General features: G+C 48.8%; 1 protein-coding gene across 1 annotated transcript in view; it reads left to right on the top strand.

Annotated features, from left to right (window-relative positions):
• Positions 1-18152, top strand: part of Clptm1 (CLPTM1 regulator of GABA type A receptor forward trafficking) — a 30668-nt gene that overhangs the window by 6917 nt on the left and 5599 nt on the right. Inside the window, exons 2-6 of the mRNA XM_075989638.1 lie at positions 1550-1662; positions 11741-11864; positions 12550-12708; positions 14956-15073; positions 17644-17729. Of these exons, the coding sequence (XP_075845753.1) occupies positions 1550-1662; positions 11741-11864; positions 12550-12708; positions 14956-15073; positions 17644-17729 (600 nt within the window). The remainder of the gene's footprint in view (positions 1-1549; positions 1663-11740; positions 11865-12549; positions 12709-14955; positions 15074-17643; positions 17730-18152) is intronic.

An 18152-nucleotide genomic window follows, 5' to 3' on the forward strand; every position in this document is an offset into this window, starting at 1 on the left:
CAGAAAAGGGTGTTGGATCCCCTGGAACTGGAGTTATGGATGGTTGTAAGCCACTGTGTGGGTGCTGGGTACTGGGGTTCTCAGAGCAGCCTGTGCTCTGAACTGCTGTGCTTCTCTAGAGCCCTCAGGTACAGCTTGAAGGCTGACAGGGGATGGCACAGCTGGCAAGAGAGATGGACGAGGACAGGACTAGGGAGCCAGCAGGGCCCAAAGAGAGGCTTCTTTTTTTTTTTTTTTTTGGTTTTTCGAGACAGGGTTTCTCTGTGGTTTTGGAGCCTGTCCTGGAACTAGCTCTTGTAGACCAGGCTGGTCTCGAACTCACAGAGATCCGCCTGCCTCTGCCTCCCGAGTGCTGGGATTAAAGGCGTGCGCCACCACCGCCCGGCCAAAGAGAGGCTTCTGAGACGGCCTTACCCTAGACTCTCCCTCCTGGCTGTCAGAGTGTCTCTCGTGTGCCTCTGCTTCTGAGGGGTCTTGTTTTGAGATGACATAGACTGGCTTTGAACTCCTGGTTCTTTCACCTCTCAAGTGCCGGCATTATAGGCATGTGCCTCTCTGCCCGGTGAGACATGATTCTTTCCATATCATCCCTACTTGACCCTTTTCCCTGTTTTCTTGCTCCTGAGTAATCCAGACAAGTGTCTTAACCTCTCTGAGTCTTTGCTCAGTTGCAGAGTACAGCGGGTCGGAGTTTGGTGTCGGGCTGGGTGCGCTGGGATGGATGTTTGTATACCGGCGCACAGTAGTGAGGTTCTGCTCCAGGCTGTCTGTTTCCCTGCTGGACTGCAGCACTGGAGAAAACCCTCATGCCCAGGGAATGACCTTCCTTGGTGGCCACCCTCCTTTAATGTCAACTGCAGAGTCCTAGGACAGCTCTCTGTGGACAGTGTTCAGCTTGGACTGTTGGACTGTCCCTCAGCTGCTGGCTGCACCTGCGTCTGCTCCCTGCCCCAGAGTACAGTGATTTAGCTCTTAGCACCTGAGCCCTAGGTCTGGCCACAGGTTCCCTCTGAGTGCCAACTTTTCGGTGCTGCCACGCTGGTCAGTGCATTTGCATCACCACCATCCCCAGCACAATATTCTTGGTGGTAGTATTCAGGCATCTGTACTGGCCTGCCCTTGAGGTCCTGACAGGATCCATCCTCAGCTGCAGCTGCTAAGAGCACCTTCTGTGCACATTTGCTACGATCCCTTTTAAAAGGTGGGCCTTAACCAATCTCTGTCTCTTCCTTTCTCTCTTTCTGCTTCTCTGCCTGTCTCTATGTCTCTCTTTGTCTGCCTCTCCTTTTCTGCCACTCCTGTCCCCAGAGGCTGGTCTCCACTCTCCCCTCCCACCTTTCCATCTGAGCTCTGTCGCTTGGTGTCTTTCTCTCACGTGCTGCCTTTTTTAAATTACAATACCTGGGGAGCAGTTTCCTCTGGAACCTTCCTGCCTGGGCACTCCTGCGTGTGCCTTTCCTGAAGATTGGTGAAACCCTTATGTGTTCAGCCTCTGCAGCTCAGGGTTCCCAAATCAGCTCCTTCACCCTACACTTTGTTCCCTCCACAGGTGACCAGCAATGGCAGCGTTGGGAGGGACACGCCGGCCGAGACCCAGCCTCAGAACCCCCCACCCCAGCCTGCCCCCAACGCCTGGCAGGTCATCAAAGGCGTGCTTTTCAGGTGAGCAGGTGGGCTTGGGGCTCCAACTCTGCAAACAGCAAGACCTGGGGAGAGGGACTGGTGACCAGAAATGGCACATTGCTGCCTTGGCAGAGGGGTTATGCACACAGAGGCCTCACGACCTCCATGCCCAGAGAAGTACCTTGTTTATTCACCTTTCATGTCACCCCAGTAGTCACCTTCTTTAATGCTGGCTTCTGAGCCTTAGAGAGCCCTCCTGGACAGCACTCAGCCTAAAGTAGGTTTGTTTTGAGACAGGGTCTTTCTGTTATGTAGCTCTGGCTGTCTTAGAACTCCATCTGTAGACCAGGCTGGCCTTGAACTCACCGAGATCCACCTGCCTCTGCCTCCTAAGTGCTGGGATGAAAGGCATCCTTTTTGGTAGTATCAAGAGTTGAATCTAGGGCCTTGGGTGTACTTGAGGCACACCTCAAGCCCCTTATTTGAAGGCACAGTCTTACTAAGTTGCCAGGCTGGATTTGAACTTGCTATGTAGTCCAAGCAGGCCTTGAACTTTTTTATTACATTGTCTTATTAACTTTATGTGCATAGGAAAGTATGCATTGACAAGGTACACATATGAAGGTCATAGGACAACTGAGGAGTTAGCTTACTCTTTTACCCTGTAGGTCCAAGGGATCAAACTCAGGCAGTCAGGCTTCACGGCACACACTTTTATCTGCTGAGCCATCTCACTGTCCCAAGTCCTTGAACCTTTGATCCTCCTGCCTCAGCTTTCCAAATGCTGAAGTGATGGGCCTGAAGCAAGGACTGGCTGAAAACCCCCTCTGTATGGGAAATGGAGTCCTACCAGGCACTGAAAGGGGAGAAGTTTTCTAGAAACAATTAGAGGCTCGGCTTTGATAGATTTTCCCTTAAGCTTAGAAATGATCTCTAGGGCTGGAGAGGTGGCTCAGTGGTTAAGAACATTGCCTGCTCTTCCAAAGGTCCTGAGTTCAATTCCCAGCAACCACATGGTGGCTCACAACCATCTGTAAAGAGGTCTGGCGCCCTCTTCTGGCCTGTAGGCATACAGACAAAACATTGTATACATAATAAATAAATAAATAAATATTTAAAAAAAAAAAAGAAATGATCTCTGCCCTCACACAACATGGTGCATGGCTGTTGAGCATGTGCCCGTGCCACTTGTGCAGTGACATCCTAAGTGCATAGCACACATCTGTGTCTTCTCGTGTAGTTTAGAAAATCTCTTGTCAGCTGGGCAGCGCACACTTTTAATCCCAGCACTCAGGAGGCAGAGGCAGGAGGATCATTGTGAGTTCGAGACCAGCCTGGTCTACAAGAGCTAGTTCCAGGACAAGCTCCAAAACTGCAGAGAAACCCTGTCTCAGAAAAACAAACAAAAAAAGAAAAAAGAAAATTTCTTGTCAGCTGGTGCTCTGTAAATAGGCCTTACATTAACAACAGATATAGGTATTGTGTCCTCTTGTTTAGTATGGGTCTCAGTATGTAGTCCTGCTGGCCTGAAACTCACAGTGATCCTCCTGGCTCATGAGACCTCACCGTAATCGCCAGCTTGCTTAGAGACCATGCACAGTACACACTTGAGCAGTAGGGATGCAGGTGTGTGTTGTGTTTGCACGGGGTCTCACTCTCTAGTCCAATCCTCAGACATGAGTGAGTGCCAGGATTACAGGTGTGAGCCACTAGGTCTAGCAGATGTATCTAATGTTTACAGACATTAGGAGCCTCATGTTTTCCTGGATAGAGGATTTTTTTTTTTAAATTTTATGTACATTGGTGTTTTGCCATGGGTGTTGGGTCCCCTGGAACTGAAATTATGCAGTTGTGAGCTACCATGTGGGTGCTGGGAATTGAACCTAGGTCATCTGGAAGAGGGGTCAGTGCTCTTAACCATTAAGCAATCTCTCCAGCCCCTGTGGTTGGTTTTTGTTTGTTTGTTTGTTTGGTTTGGTTTGGTTTGCTTTCTCCTCTCTGTCTCTCTCTCTTTCGCATTTTGCATTAAAAGAAAAAGGTTGCCAGACTATGGTGCTGCACATCTTTAATGCCAGCGCTTGGGAGGGAAAGGCAGGTGAATCTCTGTGAGTTCAAGGCCAGCCTGATCAACAGCGCAAGTTCTAGGACACCCAGAGTTGTTACACAGAGCAACTTTGGCTTGAAAAACCAAAACAAAAAAAAGCAAAAGATTTTTTTAGATTTATGTTATATGTATTAGTGTTTTGCCTGTGTGTACTGTGTGTGTCTACTTGGTGCCTGCAGGGATCAGAAAGGGACATAGGACTCCTTGGGACTAAAGTAGGCATAGTTGTGAGCCAGCTTATGGGTGCTGGGGACCAACTCAGTGCTCTTAACTCTTGAGCTGTCTCTCTAGTTATACATTGAATTTTTTTCTTCCTGTTTTTGAGACAAAACTCAGAGATCCGCCTGCCTCTGCCTCTGGAGTGCTGGGATTAAAAGTGCATCACCACTGCCCAACTGTAACTTAAAACTTTGTGTTTATAAGAATTCGGGAGGCAGAGGACACCTTTCAGAATTCAGTTTTCTCCACCTAAAACCTGGAATTAGACTCAGGTTCAGGCTTGGTAGAGGCTTGACCTTCACCCACTGAGCCATCTTGCTGGCCCTTATTCTGTTTAGGCAGCTGTTACTCAGGCTGGCCTTGAACTTGGGGTAGTCTTTCAGGCTGAGCGTCTTGAGCGCTGGTGTTCCAGACACATGCTACCATGTCTTGCACTGTTGGAGTTTGTTTCTTTTTAAAGCATGTTCTCATGTGGTTCAAGGTAGCCTCAAACTTATAGCTAAGGGTGACCCTCAACTTCTATCCTCTTGCTTCCACCTCTGCAGTTTCTTACATGGTTATTACAGGCATGTGACACCATACCTGTATGCCACGTATGGTGCTAGGAATGCCACTCAGAGCTTCATGTGTGCTAGGCAAGTCCCTCTGCTAACTGAACTGCATTCCCAGCTGAATTCATTCTAGGGATCCCATGAAAATCTGTCACCAGAAGGAGGGAGGTATATGTGTGACAGAAAAGGGGGTGGCTGCTGTTTTAGAAGGGTAATCCCTGGAGAGGGCATGGGCGTGGCTCACAGGAGAACACTTATATAGCATGCTTGAGGTTCTAGGCTCTCTCCAGCACTGCAAAAAATAAAAAATAAAAAACAAAACAAAACCATGACTTGCATTGCAGTCTCCAGTCATATTCTGGCATCATTCCTGCCGTTTGTGCCCAGGCTTCTCAGCCATGGAACCTGTTCCTTATCCCTTTTTCTCTCGTCTTCCCTTCTTGCCCTGTGCTTTCAGATTTCCTTGTTATTTCCTGTCTATGTGTTTGTACTTTCATTCATTCATTTATTGCATGGGAATACCTGTTGTGAATGCATGTGTACCACAGCACATTGTAGAGGCCAGAGGAAACTTGTGGGAGTTTGTGTTTTCTTTCTGCCACATAGGTTCCTGCCGAGCCTTCTGCTAGGCCCTTTTGATTAGTTTAATCCCAGGAGTTGCGGGGAGGAAGGGACAGGCAGATCTCTATGAGTTCAAAGCCAGCCTGGTCTAAAGGAGTTCTAGGACATCCAGGGCTGTTACTCAGAGATCTCCTTTCTTGAAAACTAAACAGAACCAAACCTTTACAAGATTACATTTATTGATTGGTTGTTTGTATATGTACATATGTGCCATGGTGTGCGTGTGGAGGTCAGAGGATAACTTGGGGTCAGCTTTCTTCTGTGACCATGTGGGTCCTGAGGAGTGAGATCAGTTGTCAAGGTGGCTAAACCAAATTTTCAGCTCCTTTTAAATTTATTTTTCTTTTATGTACATTGGTGTCTTACCTGAATGTGTGTCTGTGTGAGGATGTCAGATCCCGTGGAACTGGAGCTACAGACAGTTATAAGCTGCCAGGTGGGTGCTGGGAATTGATCCCAGGTCCTTTGAAAGAGCAGCCAGTGCCCTAACTGCTGAGCCATCTCTAGCCCCTCCAGCTCCTTTTAAAGATTTAATTATTTATTTAGAAGCAAGTGTGAAACTCACTATGTGGACCAGGCTGGCCTCATACTACTAGAGATCCCCCTGCCTCTGTTTCCTAGGTATTGAGGTTAAAGTTTTTATTAGCATATATTAATTATACATAATAATGGCCTTCCTATAACATTTTTATACCTGTACATATGTATTTTGATCCTATTTAGCCCCCCCCACTTCATTGTCCCCCTAGTTTATACACTGTTGGGGAGCAAACCCAGGGTTTTCTATGCTAGGCAAGCACTCTGTTAACTGAGCTACATGCCCAGTTCCTTGGGTTTCCTTGTTCATCATCATCCTCTCTCCCTCCCTCTCTCCCTCTCCTTCCCTCTCCCTCTCCCTCGCTCTCCCTCTCCCTTCTTCTCCCTCCCTCTCCCTCTCTTCTCCCCTCCCCCCTCTTTTTTAAAATATTATTTATTTATTTATTATGTATGCAATATTCTTTCTGTGTGTGTGCCTGAAGGCCAGAAGAGGGCACCAGACCTCATTACAGATGGTTGTGAGCCACCATGTGGTTGCTGGGAATTGAACTCAGGACCTTTGGAAGAGCAGGCAATGCTCTTAATCGCTGAGCCATCTCTCCAGCCCCCTCCCCTCCCCCCTCTTGCTCTCCCTCTCGCTCTCTCAGTTGAGACAGTGTCTTGATATGTAGCCGAGACTGGCTTGTAATTTGGGACAGTCCTGCCTCCACTCCCTGAGTGCTGATCACAAATCTGTGCCATCATTTCTGGCTCACTTTTTGCTTTCATGCACCAAGCAACTTATAGGACAGGTTAGCTCGCTCAAGTCCTTCCCTTCATTTTCTCATGGCCTGCACCTCACCCTCCCAGTGCTTTTCATTAGTTCATATCTGGAAATCTGCGTCTTAGTACTGAGGGATGCTTCCTTCAGAGGGGGCTCCAAATCAGCCTCTGCAGGCTCATTTCCTTTCTTAGAACTAGTGGCAGCAGACATCAGGAGGGTGTGGGCGGCTGCTCACAGACCATCTCATCCATTTCAAGTCCTCTGTGTATGTCTCGTGTGTCTGTCTGTGTGAGTCTATGTTTATGTGTGTGTGTGTCTGTGTGTGTTGCTGTGGTTGGAACTAAGAGCCCCAAATATGCTAAGCATAGAGGTTGTTTTACTTTTTAATTATGTGTTGTTTGTATTTGATGTTGGTGGTCTGGTATGTGCTGCAGTGAAGGTGTGTGTGTGGGTGGTCAGAAGACAGCTTTGTGGAGTTTTCTCCTACTTTACATGATCACCAGGCTTGCATAGTAATACACTACATACATCAATCACACGAGCTGTAGAATTCAATTTTTATTTCATTTTCTTTACTGAGACAGGACCTCACCATGTAACTGCCTGGCCTGGAACTCATAGAGATCTACCTGCCTCTGCCTCCCAGGTGTTGGGATTAAAGGTGTGAATCACACACCTGGGCCAGATTCTTTTTTTGTTTTAACTTCTTTTTATTTATGTCTGCATGAAGGTGTCAGGTCCCCTGGGATTACAGAGTTGTGAGCCACAATGTAGATGCTGGGAATTGAACTCATGTCCTCTGGAAGAGCAGCCACGGCTATTAACCACAGAGCCCTCTCTCCAGCCTGGGTGCCAGTTTTAGAGATGAGAACCAAGATTCTGCCATAGTTATGTGATACATAAAACTCCCGGAAACAGATTATGTGACTGGACCTCTGTGTTAGGATGATGTGCATGGATTTAAACTCATCCTTCACCTGGAGGACCGGGGCATGGAAAGGAGCAGAGAGAGATGGTTGGTTCTTGTGCGTGCATGCTTGTGCCCACACACACCTGCAAGTGCTTCCTCTCTTGGCTTGACTTTTCTTTTTGACAGTACTGGGGAATGTAGAGCCTAGCTATGCCAAGTTGTGTCTACCTCCTGAGCTACAGCTCCTATCTTTGTCTTGCATCGCACGTGTACATGTGTTTTGTTGTTGTTTTGTTTGTTTGTGTATTGAGATAGCAACTTCTTTTTTTTGTTTTTTTCGAGACAGGGTTTCTCTGTGGCTTTGGAGCAAGTCCTGGAACTAGCTGTGTAGACCAGGCTGGTCTTGAACTCACAGAGATCCGCCTGCCTCTGCCTCCCGGAGATAGCAACTTCTTATGTATCCCCAACTGACATTAAACTCACTGGGCTCCAGCTGGCTTTAAACTCCTGGTGATCTTCCTGTCTCTGTCTCCCGAAAGCTGGAATTAACAGTTATGAGCTGTCACACTCATTGGTTTATAAGCTTTATGCACTTGTGACTGTAAAAATAGCATGCCTGCCGGGCGGTGGTGGCGCATCCCTTTAATCCCAGCACTCAGGAGGCAGAGGCAGGCAGAGCTCTGTGAGCTCGAGACCAGCCTGGTCTACGAGAGCTAGTTCCAGGACAGGCTCCAAAGCCATAGAGAAACCCTATCTCAAAAAAAAAAAAAAAAAAACAGAAAACAAACAAACAACAACAAAAAAAGCACGTCTTTGATCCCAGCACTCAGAGGCAGAGAAACCCTGTCTTGAAAAGCCAATAAAGAAACAAATAAACCACAGAGAAACCCTGTCTCGAAAAACCAAAAAAAGAAAAAAAAGATGTTTAAAAAAAAAGAAATAAGTAAATATAAATGGAGGCTATTTGTAGTGGGATAGAGGATTTATTGCCTTTTTTTTTTAAACAAGTTTTTGGCTTGGTTTGAGACTAGGTCCCACTTCATAGTCTAGTCTGGCCTGGAACTTGAGCAGTCCTCTTGCCGCTCTCTCAGGGGTTGAAGTCACAGGCATGAGCCACCATGCCTGCTTTACTCAGAGAAGTTTGGAAACCTGGGAAGGCCTGGGTCCATAGAGGAAGAGCTTTTTCCCACAAGCCCTTTGAGAGGGCTCCAGGGGTGATTTTCTGATGGCCTCACATGCATTCCAGGTGACTAGGGCCTGAACTCGAGAAAGCACTGGTCCACACATGGGAACAGAAGGCCTCTCTGACAGGGGCAGTGCTGTTCCCATGCTCTCCCTTGGAGTATTTACTGAAGTGGAAACCGGAGGCCGCAGGGGTCCCCAGAGAGCATGGGTTCCAGACCTTTGTCAGCTTTGTGCACTGGGAGCAGGTGGCTCAGCTGGGCTGCAGCCCCTGAGACCCCAGACCCCAGGGCTCCTTGGCTTCAACAGGCAGAGGCAAGTCCCTGTGCCCGGTCCTGCCCTAATGGGGCCCAGCTAGGAGGTACCAACCCACTGAGCGTTCACTCACAGTACTTTTCCACTTAGTGGGTTTTTTATTTGTCGTTGTTGTTTTTTGTTGTGTTTTTTGCAGCCTTGCACTTGCCAGGATAGCCTCTGTCACCGAGCTCCACCCTGGGAGCTGTACATGCCTTTTCCCCTGATGAAATAGTTGGAGCAGCTCATACAGGGAAAACATTGATGGGGTGGGCACCATGCCATTAGAACTCGGGGAAGGTGCATGCTCTTCACCCCCCACCAAAGGTTACAAGAGGTCGAGTCTCGCCTGAGACTGGGTGTTGCACTTGTATTTCTAGCAGTCAGGAGGCTGAGGTAGAAAGGGCTGTGAGTTCTAAGCTAACCTCAGCTACAGAGTGAGACTTACTCAAAAAGCCAACCAAGGCTGGGGCGATGACCCACCCAGTGGCCAAGCATGAGAACCTCAGTTCAGATTCCTAGTACCCACGCGTGGTTGAATAAGTCGGAAACCTTGACCTTGGTTGTGGGAAGAGAGACAACCTGGGGCTTGCTGCTCAATCAGCCCAACCCCAAATCCGTTGCTTTTCAGAAGACAGGATGTGACAGAATCAGGTTGGCCTTCGTTCTCTGGGCTCAGAGGATCCTCCTGCTCCAGCCTCCTGAATTACAAGCTTGTCACCAAGCCCAGTTACAGTTTTCTATTTCCTTAGTGTTTTTGATCTGTAAGTTGGTTGATTCCTCTGATGGAGATAGGGAGGGTCCTTTGTAGCCTTGCTACGTCAGTATTATTAAATAGAAAATACATTGGTATAATGTGTGCGTGCGTGTGTGCATGTGTGTACAGATTGTGTGAAGTAGCAGAGTGGAACTTAGAGCCTTTGCATATACTAGATAAGCTCCTGACCACTGAACTGCATGCTATTCTATAGGTCTTTTAGCATATAGTAATTCTGTAAAACCAAATTATTTTATTTTATTGATTGATTTTAATTTTTTGTTTTGTCGTTGTTTTTTTTTTTTTTTTTTTTTTTTTTTAAGACAGGGTTTCTCTGTAGCTTTGGAGCCTGTCCCAGAACTAGCTCTTGTACTCCAGTCTGGCCTCAAACTCACAGACAGGGATCCTTCTGCCTCTGCCTCCCGAGTGCTGGGTGGGATTAAAGGTGTGTGCCACCATCGCCCAACAGTTTTTTGTTTTGTCTTAATTTGAAGAGAAATTCTGTGTGTGAGAGAGAGAATGAGTATGTGTATGTGTGGTCCACACGGCAGTGTGCGTGCGGAGCCCAGGGGAGGGCATTGTCCTTTAGTGCTGGAGTTAGAAGCCATGTTAGTCACTTTTCTGTTGCTAAGATAAAATGCTCTGAGAAGAGCAACCCAAGGTGGGAAAGGCTTACTTGTCGTATTCTTTGGGTTACATTGAGGGAAGTCAATAGGGCCTGGAGCAGAAACTTGAGGAACACTGCTTGTTGGTTAACTCACTTGCTTAGATACAGCGTTGTTACTCATCCTGGGGTCACCAGGTACCGCCCACAGTGGGCCCTCTTATGTCAATTAATAATGAAGACAGTCGTCCAGAGACGTAGCCATAGGCCAGTCTGCAGCAGCTCCTCAGGCATCTGTCTAATCTTTTTGTTTTGCTGTTACTGATTTGCGGTTATATTTTATTTTGGGTTTTTTGGCCTTGAGTTCACTGTGTTGTCAAGGATGATTTTGAACTTCTGTTCCTCTTGCTGCCACTTCTCAAGTGTTGGAATCATAGGTGTGCACCACAGTTGGTAATTAGCTTTGTTGGTTTTTTTTGGGTTTTTTTGGTTTTTCGAGACAGGGTTTCTCTGTGGTTTTGGAGCCTGTCCTGGAACTAGCTCTTGTAGACCAGGCTGGCTTCGAACTCAAGAGAGATCCATCTGCCTCTGCCTCCCAAGTGCTGGGATTAAAGGCGTGCGCCACCACCGCCCCACCAGGTAATTAGCTTTTGTTTAAGCCTTTTTGATTTGTTTGGTTGGGAGAATGAGACTGAAAAGGATGCTCAAGCTAGGCCTGACGGCCCAGGCCAGATGATTGAAGAAGAAATCTGAAGTTCAAGGCCAGCTCAGACACCTTAATAAGAATCTGGCTCGAAATGAAAAATAATAAAATGGCTGGGATATAGCTAAGTGCCAAAGTCTAGAACCTGCCAGTGAAGGGCTGAGGTGTGGCTCAGCAGTAGCGTATGACTAGCATATGAGAAGCCTTGGTTTAATTTTTTTCTTTCTTTTTTTCTTTTTTGGTCTTTCGAGACAGGGTTTCTCTGTAACTTTGGAATCTGTCCTGGAACTAGCTCTTGTAGACCAGGCTGGCTTCGAACTCAAGAGAGATCCATCTGCCTCTGCCTCCCAAGTGCTGGGATTAAAGACCTGTGCCACTACCACCTGGCCTGGCTCAATTTCTTAATACCACAAAAAAAGAAACCACCACCACTAGAACTGGTTTTCTGTGGCTAAAAAGACTAACCGATTCCCTCCCTCTTTCAGTCTGCCATTGAAACTGAGAGTAATCGCACTAAGGTTTTCTGCTAGTACAGTGGGAAGATTCTAGGTGTTTGGATCTTCCTTAGGCCTCTTGGGGCCAAAGCACCTACCTGACTGCCTTAGATTCCCACCTCTGAGCCTGAGTGTCTGAGCCCTGTTACCATGCATGGTATGAGGTCCTGGAGGGGTCAAGGTGGTGGCCCTGTGTGGATGGCAGCCTGCTTGCATAGGGGTTTTAGCCTCTGTCCAAGATAGTACCTTGCCTTCACTAGCCCTGCCACCGCTTTCTCACTGCCTCAGCCCTCAGGAAGCAGGGGCTAATGTGGAGGCTGATCCTCTAGATGCTGGCATAGGGTATAGGGCTTTACCTGCTGCTTCTTTCTTCCTCAGGATCTTCATCATCTGGGCCATCAGCAGCTGGTTCCGCCGAGGGCCATCCCCTCAGGACCAGTCAGGACCCGGAGGAGCCCCACGTGTCGCCAGCCGCAACCTCTTCCCCAAAGACACTCTAATGGTAATGCTAGGTGGGAAGGAACTTGAGGGCTGGGAGAGTGGTGTGTTGAGGGCCAACAGGATGGGACACTTCCTGGCTGCTCTCAGCTCTGTGGACACGTGGGACTCGGATGCCCTACCCCATCAGTGCGTGTGACTTGTGCCACCCAAGAGACTGAGAAAACAGGACTCTGGGGACCTCATGTAGCAGTCTTCCTGGTTGTTGTGCACCCGTTGGGAGATTTCTTCCAGAAACATGTTTTGCCTTCGTGGGTCATGGGCAACAGGGTGACAGGGTTAACGGCACAGTCACCAGACTGCTCAACCCCTCCTGGATCCATATTTGCTTTGATTCTGTTGCTGCATTTCCCAGCCTATTAGCAGACTACTACCGAATAGTGGATCCTGGTGAGGGTGGAGCCGGGCTGAACAGGGGAGGGGGTCCCCAAGCTTGCCTCCCCTTCTGAGGCACTGGCCTTTGACTTGCTTGTCCCAGGTCTCCACAGCCATCTGTGGTGGTCCTGTTTCCCCTTGTGTTTAAGTTCATTATTGCCAATCTGAAGCTCCTTGATGTCATAGCTCAGGGCAGAGCCAGCACAAGACAAAAGCAAAAGTTGAGTTTACCAGTTTGCATTAGGTGCTGTCCACAAATACCGTCATCCCATGAACGTCCAATTGGTGATCCCAACACCCTCCTCTCTCCACAGAACCTGCACGTGTACATCTCAGAGCACGAGCACTTCACAGACTTCAATGCCACCTCAGCACTCTTCTGGGAGCAGCATGACCTGGTGTACGGCGACTGGACTAGTGGGGAGAACTCGGATGGCTGCTATGAGCACTTTGCAGAGCTTGATATCCCTCAGGTAACCCCTACCGTGTTCTGGCCTGGGTCCTTGCAGCCACCTCGAGTGTTGTGTGATATCAGCTGTAGCCAGTTAGCCATTGGTCACTGTCCCTGAGGGCCTGCTTAGCACAATGATGCCAAACAGCATAGCTTCAAGGTTATACAAATAAATGGTAATGGGGCATTTGCTGTGCAGGCCCGAGCCAGGCTGATGCATGGAAACCTCTGTACCCCGTAAACTGAGAAGTGTTGCGATTGGGTGTGGTAGCATTCCCCTATAGTTCCAGAAACTTGGACAGCTGAGGCAGGAGGATTATCATGAGTTCAAGACCAAGGCAGGAATTATGGGAAGATCTGTCTCAAAACCAAAAGCATGTAACTATTACTGTCTCATGTAACTGTCACTGTCTACTGTCAGTGTGATAGGTGAAATTGGGGTTAGTTGCAGCTTGGTGGCTTTCTCAAGGTCAGTATCTAGTGGAAGAGTCACTTGGCTCCCTAGCTCTGGGTTCAAGGCCTGCCTCCTCCAGGAAGCCTTTCTTAGCTGGTTTAAGTACGTTCTCTAGCCTCACGGCCTATTGACTTCTGTAGGCTAGGCGTGCTGGGTCTTCTGTCTGGGCACAGATCTTTCTCACCAGTCCTTGAGACCTAGGAGGGTAATGCGTGGCTTAGCAGTGTTTGTGTCATCACTGTCCAGCAGAGGACTGGGCACACACAGACATTTAGCAGTCTTTTATTTTTAATGTTGGCAGTTGAACCTAGAGCATCTGTCTTGCACACTATGTAAGTACCATATAGCTGAGCTAGATCCCCTGCCAGTGGGTTTTAGTTTCTGAAATAGTCTGTGTAGCTCAGGCCAGTCTTGCTATGTAACAGAAGCTGGTTTTAGTTTTTGAGGTAGTCTGTGTAGCTCAGGTCAGTCTTGCTATGTAACAGAAGCTGGTTTTAGTTTTTGAGGTAGTCTGTGTAGCTCAGGTTAGTCTTGCTATGTAACAGAAGCTGGTTTTAGTTTTTGAGGTAGTCTGTGTAGCTCAGGTCAGTCTTGCTATGTAACAGAAGCTAGTTTTGAACCCTTTAAACTTTCTGCTTCAATATCCCAACTCCATGGATTATAAAATGTGCTGTCACATATGACCTCGACCTCCAGTTTTTTTACTTTACATGTTGAGTTAGGGGCTTGCTGAGTTGTCCAGGCAGACTTTGAACTCACGGTGTGGCAGAGCTCCTGTCCTTTGTACCCAGCAGGCTTTGGGAATGGGGGAAGAGAAATGCCCCACCTCTCAGTGGCTGGAACTGAGCGGAGATGGTCTCTGTGACTCCAGTGATACCGCTGGCTGTACTGTCAATCCCAGGCCCTTTCTTGCGGTTCAGAAAAGGATGGGAACCAGTAAGCTGGTCGTGGGGACTCAGGTCCCACCTCCCAAGAAGCTCCTGGGAGCTTGGAGAGGAGGACCCAATGTGGGCCAAACTCTGCTTGAACATCAGAGAAGACTTGGGCTCTCCTTTCCTTCCCAGTGCCCTGCACAGTTCACCTCCTCACTTTGCAGCTTGGGTTTCCTCCCCTAAAGCCCCCATTCTTAGGCAGTTAGGAGAGCTAAGGTGAGGAAGCCTTTGGCCAGAGGGCCAGCAGGAGATGGCACATGGAGTTCAGGGTGGCAAGGAGGGTCATGGGCTCACAGTCTGGTTATTTTCTGTTTTATTTTGTTTTATCATAATGTGATCTTCCTTCGTGGCCCAGACTTGCTTCAAACTCTCAATCTTCCTGCTACAGCTAGAATTAGAGGCATATACTGCCACAGATGGCTTTCAAACAACTGGGTTCTGACTCTGTCTGCAAACCCTTGAGTATGTGAGCACCCAGAGCCTCGTCAGCAAAGCAGGATCATGTCATGACCCTGTCACAGTGCAGTGCAGTGAAGTGTAGTGATGGGCATCATGACGCACTAGAGCAGGCTAGTGGGCAAGTTCCTTGGCTGGATGCTCTGGGAAGGCCTTGCTGCAGTGGTGGGATGACCTGCATCCCACAGTTGAGGCACTAAGTCCTGTGAAGGAAACCTGAGCTTATGGAAGCCAGGACCAACTCTCAGTGTTCGGTCCATCTGGGACCTGACCTTCAGTCTATCTTGCTCCAGCACTTGAGGCAGAACCAGTCAGCTGCCTCTATGCCCTGAGTCCTCAGGAAGTAGCTGGAGAGTTGGAAGTAAGTGGAAGCTGCTGTAGGCAAGTGACAAGCAGCCTTGGCATTTTCTACTCCCTTCTCTTGTAGAGTGTACAGCAGAATGGATCCATCTATATCCATGTCTACTTCACCAAGAGTGGCTTCCACCCAGACCCTCGGCAGAAGGCCCTGTACCGCCGACTTGCCACTGTCCACATGTCCCGAAGTAAGTTGCCTCCCTTCTGATCCTGGAGGACCATGTCTGGAGTGTGACATGCAAAGTCTCAGTCCTATAGAGTGGGCAAGAACCCTGTGCTCTGAGGATTAGGGATTGATGAGACAGGTACTGGCCTCATTTGTCTGTTTCTAGCTCTGGGACACTCAGGGACCTGCAAGTGAGAGCTGGTGAATCTGGGTGTGATGCATGCCTGGCATCCTAGCTAGGGAGTTGAGGGCTAAGACTGAGGCAGAGTGGCGAGTTTAAAGCCAACCTAGGCTTCTTAGCGAAACTGCCTCAGCAAAAGCAAAGAGTAAGAAAGGGCAGGTGGCCAGGCAGTGGTGGTGCATGCCTTTAATTGTAGCACTTGGGAGGCAGAGGCAAGCAGATCTCAGTGAATTTGAGGCCAGCCTAGGCTACAAAGTGTCTTCCAGGATAGCCAGGGCTGTTACACAGAGAAACTCTGTCTTGAAAAACAAATAAAAATCGGGGGGGGGGGGGGGGGGGGGGGCAGGAAGACTGGGCAGGTGGAGCATAGAACTGCTGGACGGCTGGACGAAAGGTGATAAGCTTGGCTGGAGTGGAGGGAAGGAGCTGATCAGAGTCAGACACAGAGCAGGGGACTTGAAAGCAGCTGCATCCTAAGGCTGGGGCTCAGTTGGCAGAGTTCTTGCTTAGCATGAGGAAGCCCTGGATTGGATCGTTTGTGCAGCAAACCAGGTGTGTTGGTGTACACCCAGATTCCAGCCTCAGAGAGGTAGAGGAGGAGCAGAAGTTCAAGGTTATCCTTGCTTACTTAGGGAATTAAAAGCCAGTGTGGGCTGTGTGATACCCTGTGCCCACCCCCCAAAAAAAGGAAAAAAAAAAACAGCCCGCTTTTCTCCCAAGATCTGAGGCAGCACTGTCTGTGGAGGAGGTGTCTATAACTTAACAGCTGTAAAAAGTCTATAGGGAAATAAACTACCTACCTATCAATAGTGACAACAGCCAGAAATGAACTGAAGTGGACTAAGCCACACATGCTAGTAAATACCTTAATCCCAGCACTGTGAGGCTGAGGCAGGTGGGAGGTGAGCTCAGGGCTATCCTGGAATACATAGTACGTTCTAGGCCATATAGCCAGATCACAAGCAAAAACAGTAGCCAGGTAGATGGCTCTGTAGTTAAAGTGAGGACCAGAGTTGTCTCACCAGCATCCATGTAAACTGCCAAGGCAGCCCGGCAAGCCCTCACTTCCAGTTCAAGGCCACACCTTGGTATATAAAGTAGAAAGCAATCAAAACAGCCGGTATCTTTCTCAGGCCTCCACAGGCCCACAAAGTCACTCATGTTCTTCCACACACAAGAGATCCTCCTGCATCCTCGGCCTCTTAAATACTGGGAATAAAGGGCTTCTCACACACTAGACAAGTGCTGTGCTTTCATCCACACCCCAGCCCCTCACTGGGGGATTCTAGGCAGGGACTCTACCACTGACAGTCCTGAGCCCATTTTATCAGTTTTAATTTTTTGTTATTGTGTTTGGAGACAGGGTCTCTTTGTTTTCCTGGCCGTAACTCAACCAGGCTGTCCTCAAACTCCCAGAGATCTGCCTGCGTCTGCCTTCTGAGTGTTGGGACAGCCACGTTTGTTCTTTTTGATTATTGGAGTTTTTGTATTTGAGCGTCTTGCCTCTGTAGGTGTACTTGCACACTAGTGCTCTCACTCACAAGCCATCTCTCCAACGCTGTTTTTATTTTGAGAGGATCTCACTAGGTTGCTTGGGCTGGCCTTGAACTTAATTTGATCCTCTTGTCTCAGCCATTAACTCTCTGGGATTACTGGACCACTAGGTTCCTTCTCAACATTAATTAGAGCCTGGTGGCATCCAAGTTGAGAGGGTGTGGTCGGCTCTTTGCTCTTGTCTCAGGCAAGGTGGCGGGAATTCTGGCCAGCCTAACCGTAGCAAGGGGAAGTGAGTCCACTTGTGGTTGGGGATTCACAGTGTCGGAGTTCTTGTGTTTGCTTCTCACGTTGCTGGCCCCAGGCCTTCTTTGAAATGGTCCTCCCCCGTGTGTGGCCTGCCCCTGAGCCCAGGGCATAGAGCACTTGCGTGAACTAGGGGGCAGGTGTGTGTGGGTGATGATGGAGGGCCATGAGGAATGACACTGTCCAGGAGAGGAGGCTTACACCTGTAGCCCCAGCTGAAGCAGGAGGATGGCCTCAAGTTTAAGGCTAGCCTAGATTATATAGTGAGTTGCTGTTTCAGAAAAACACAGTGGCCACCACCATTCAGGAAGGAGACCTTGAGGAAGGGATCGATGGCTTGGTGTGGGTTTCAGGCAGATGGATGTCCCCTGCTGGCCTAGGGAGTGGCCCAACAAGTTTGGAGAAGGGAGGCTCTGTTTTCTGCTCAGATGACTCTAGTAGTCTTTCTCTGTAAAGGTGGAGTGATAGTTCCCAAGATTAGCGGGTGGTTGGGGCTGCCCAAGAGAAGTCAGCAGCAACAGGGAAGCCAGGACACAGGTGCCATGGGACAGCATTCTGGGATCTAGGCTTTTAAGTATTTCCAGGCCTCACCCATCTCTCTCTGCCTACAGTGATCAACAAATACAAGCGTAGGCGATTTCAGAAAACCAAGAACCTACTAACAGGAGAGACCGAGGCTGACCCGGAGATGATCAAGGTAAGCAGGAGGGGCTAGTGTCATCTAGTTGCAGATAAACATTGGTCAGGCCAAGTGGCACACACCTCTGTTACCTTCCCTGGGACGAGTCCAGGGATGTGGCCACCGCAGCATGAGCCCATCTCAGTTGTAGGGGCAGCAAACAGAGAGGCTACATGGACACTGTGCAGCTGGCACAGAGCAAGCACTGGAGATGGTAGGCTGAGCAAACCAGGGCATTTTTCAGAAGGCACATGAGCTCGCCTTTCCCCATGGTTTTGGGCAGGAGGCATGGTCCCAGAGTGGAGTAGAACCACGCTGTGAGAGGGGATGCGAAGGTGCTTTCTCTGGGCCAGGCGTTGTTTCCTGGCAGCCTGCCTCTCCTACCTTCAGGTGAGAAGGTAGAGAATGGTTGGATCTCAAGTCTGCTGCAGGCTTAGTAGC

The sequence above is a fragment of the Microtus pennsylvanicus genome, chromosome 1 (genome assembly GCF_037038515.1).
Source record: "Microtus pennsylvanicus isolate mMicPen1 chromosome 1, mMicPen1.hap1, whole genome shotgun sequence".
In the NCBI taxonomy this organism is placed as follows: Eukaryota; Metazoa; Chordata; class Mammalia; order Rodentia; family Cricetidae; genus Microtus; species Microtus pennsylvanicus.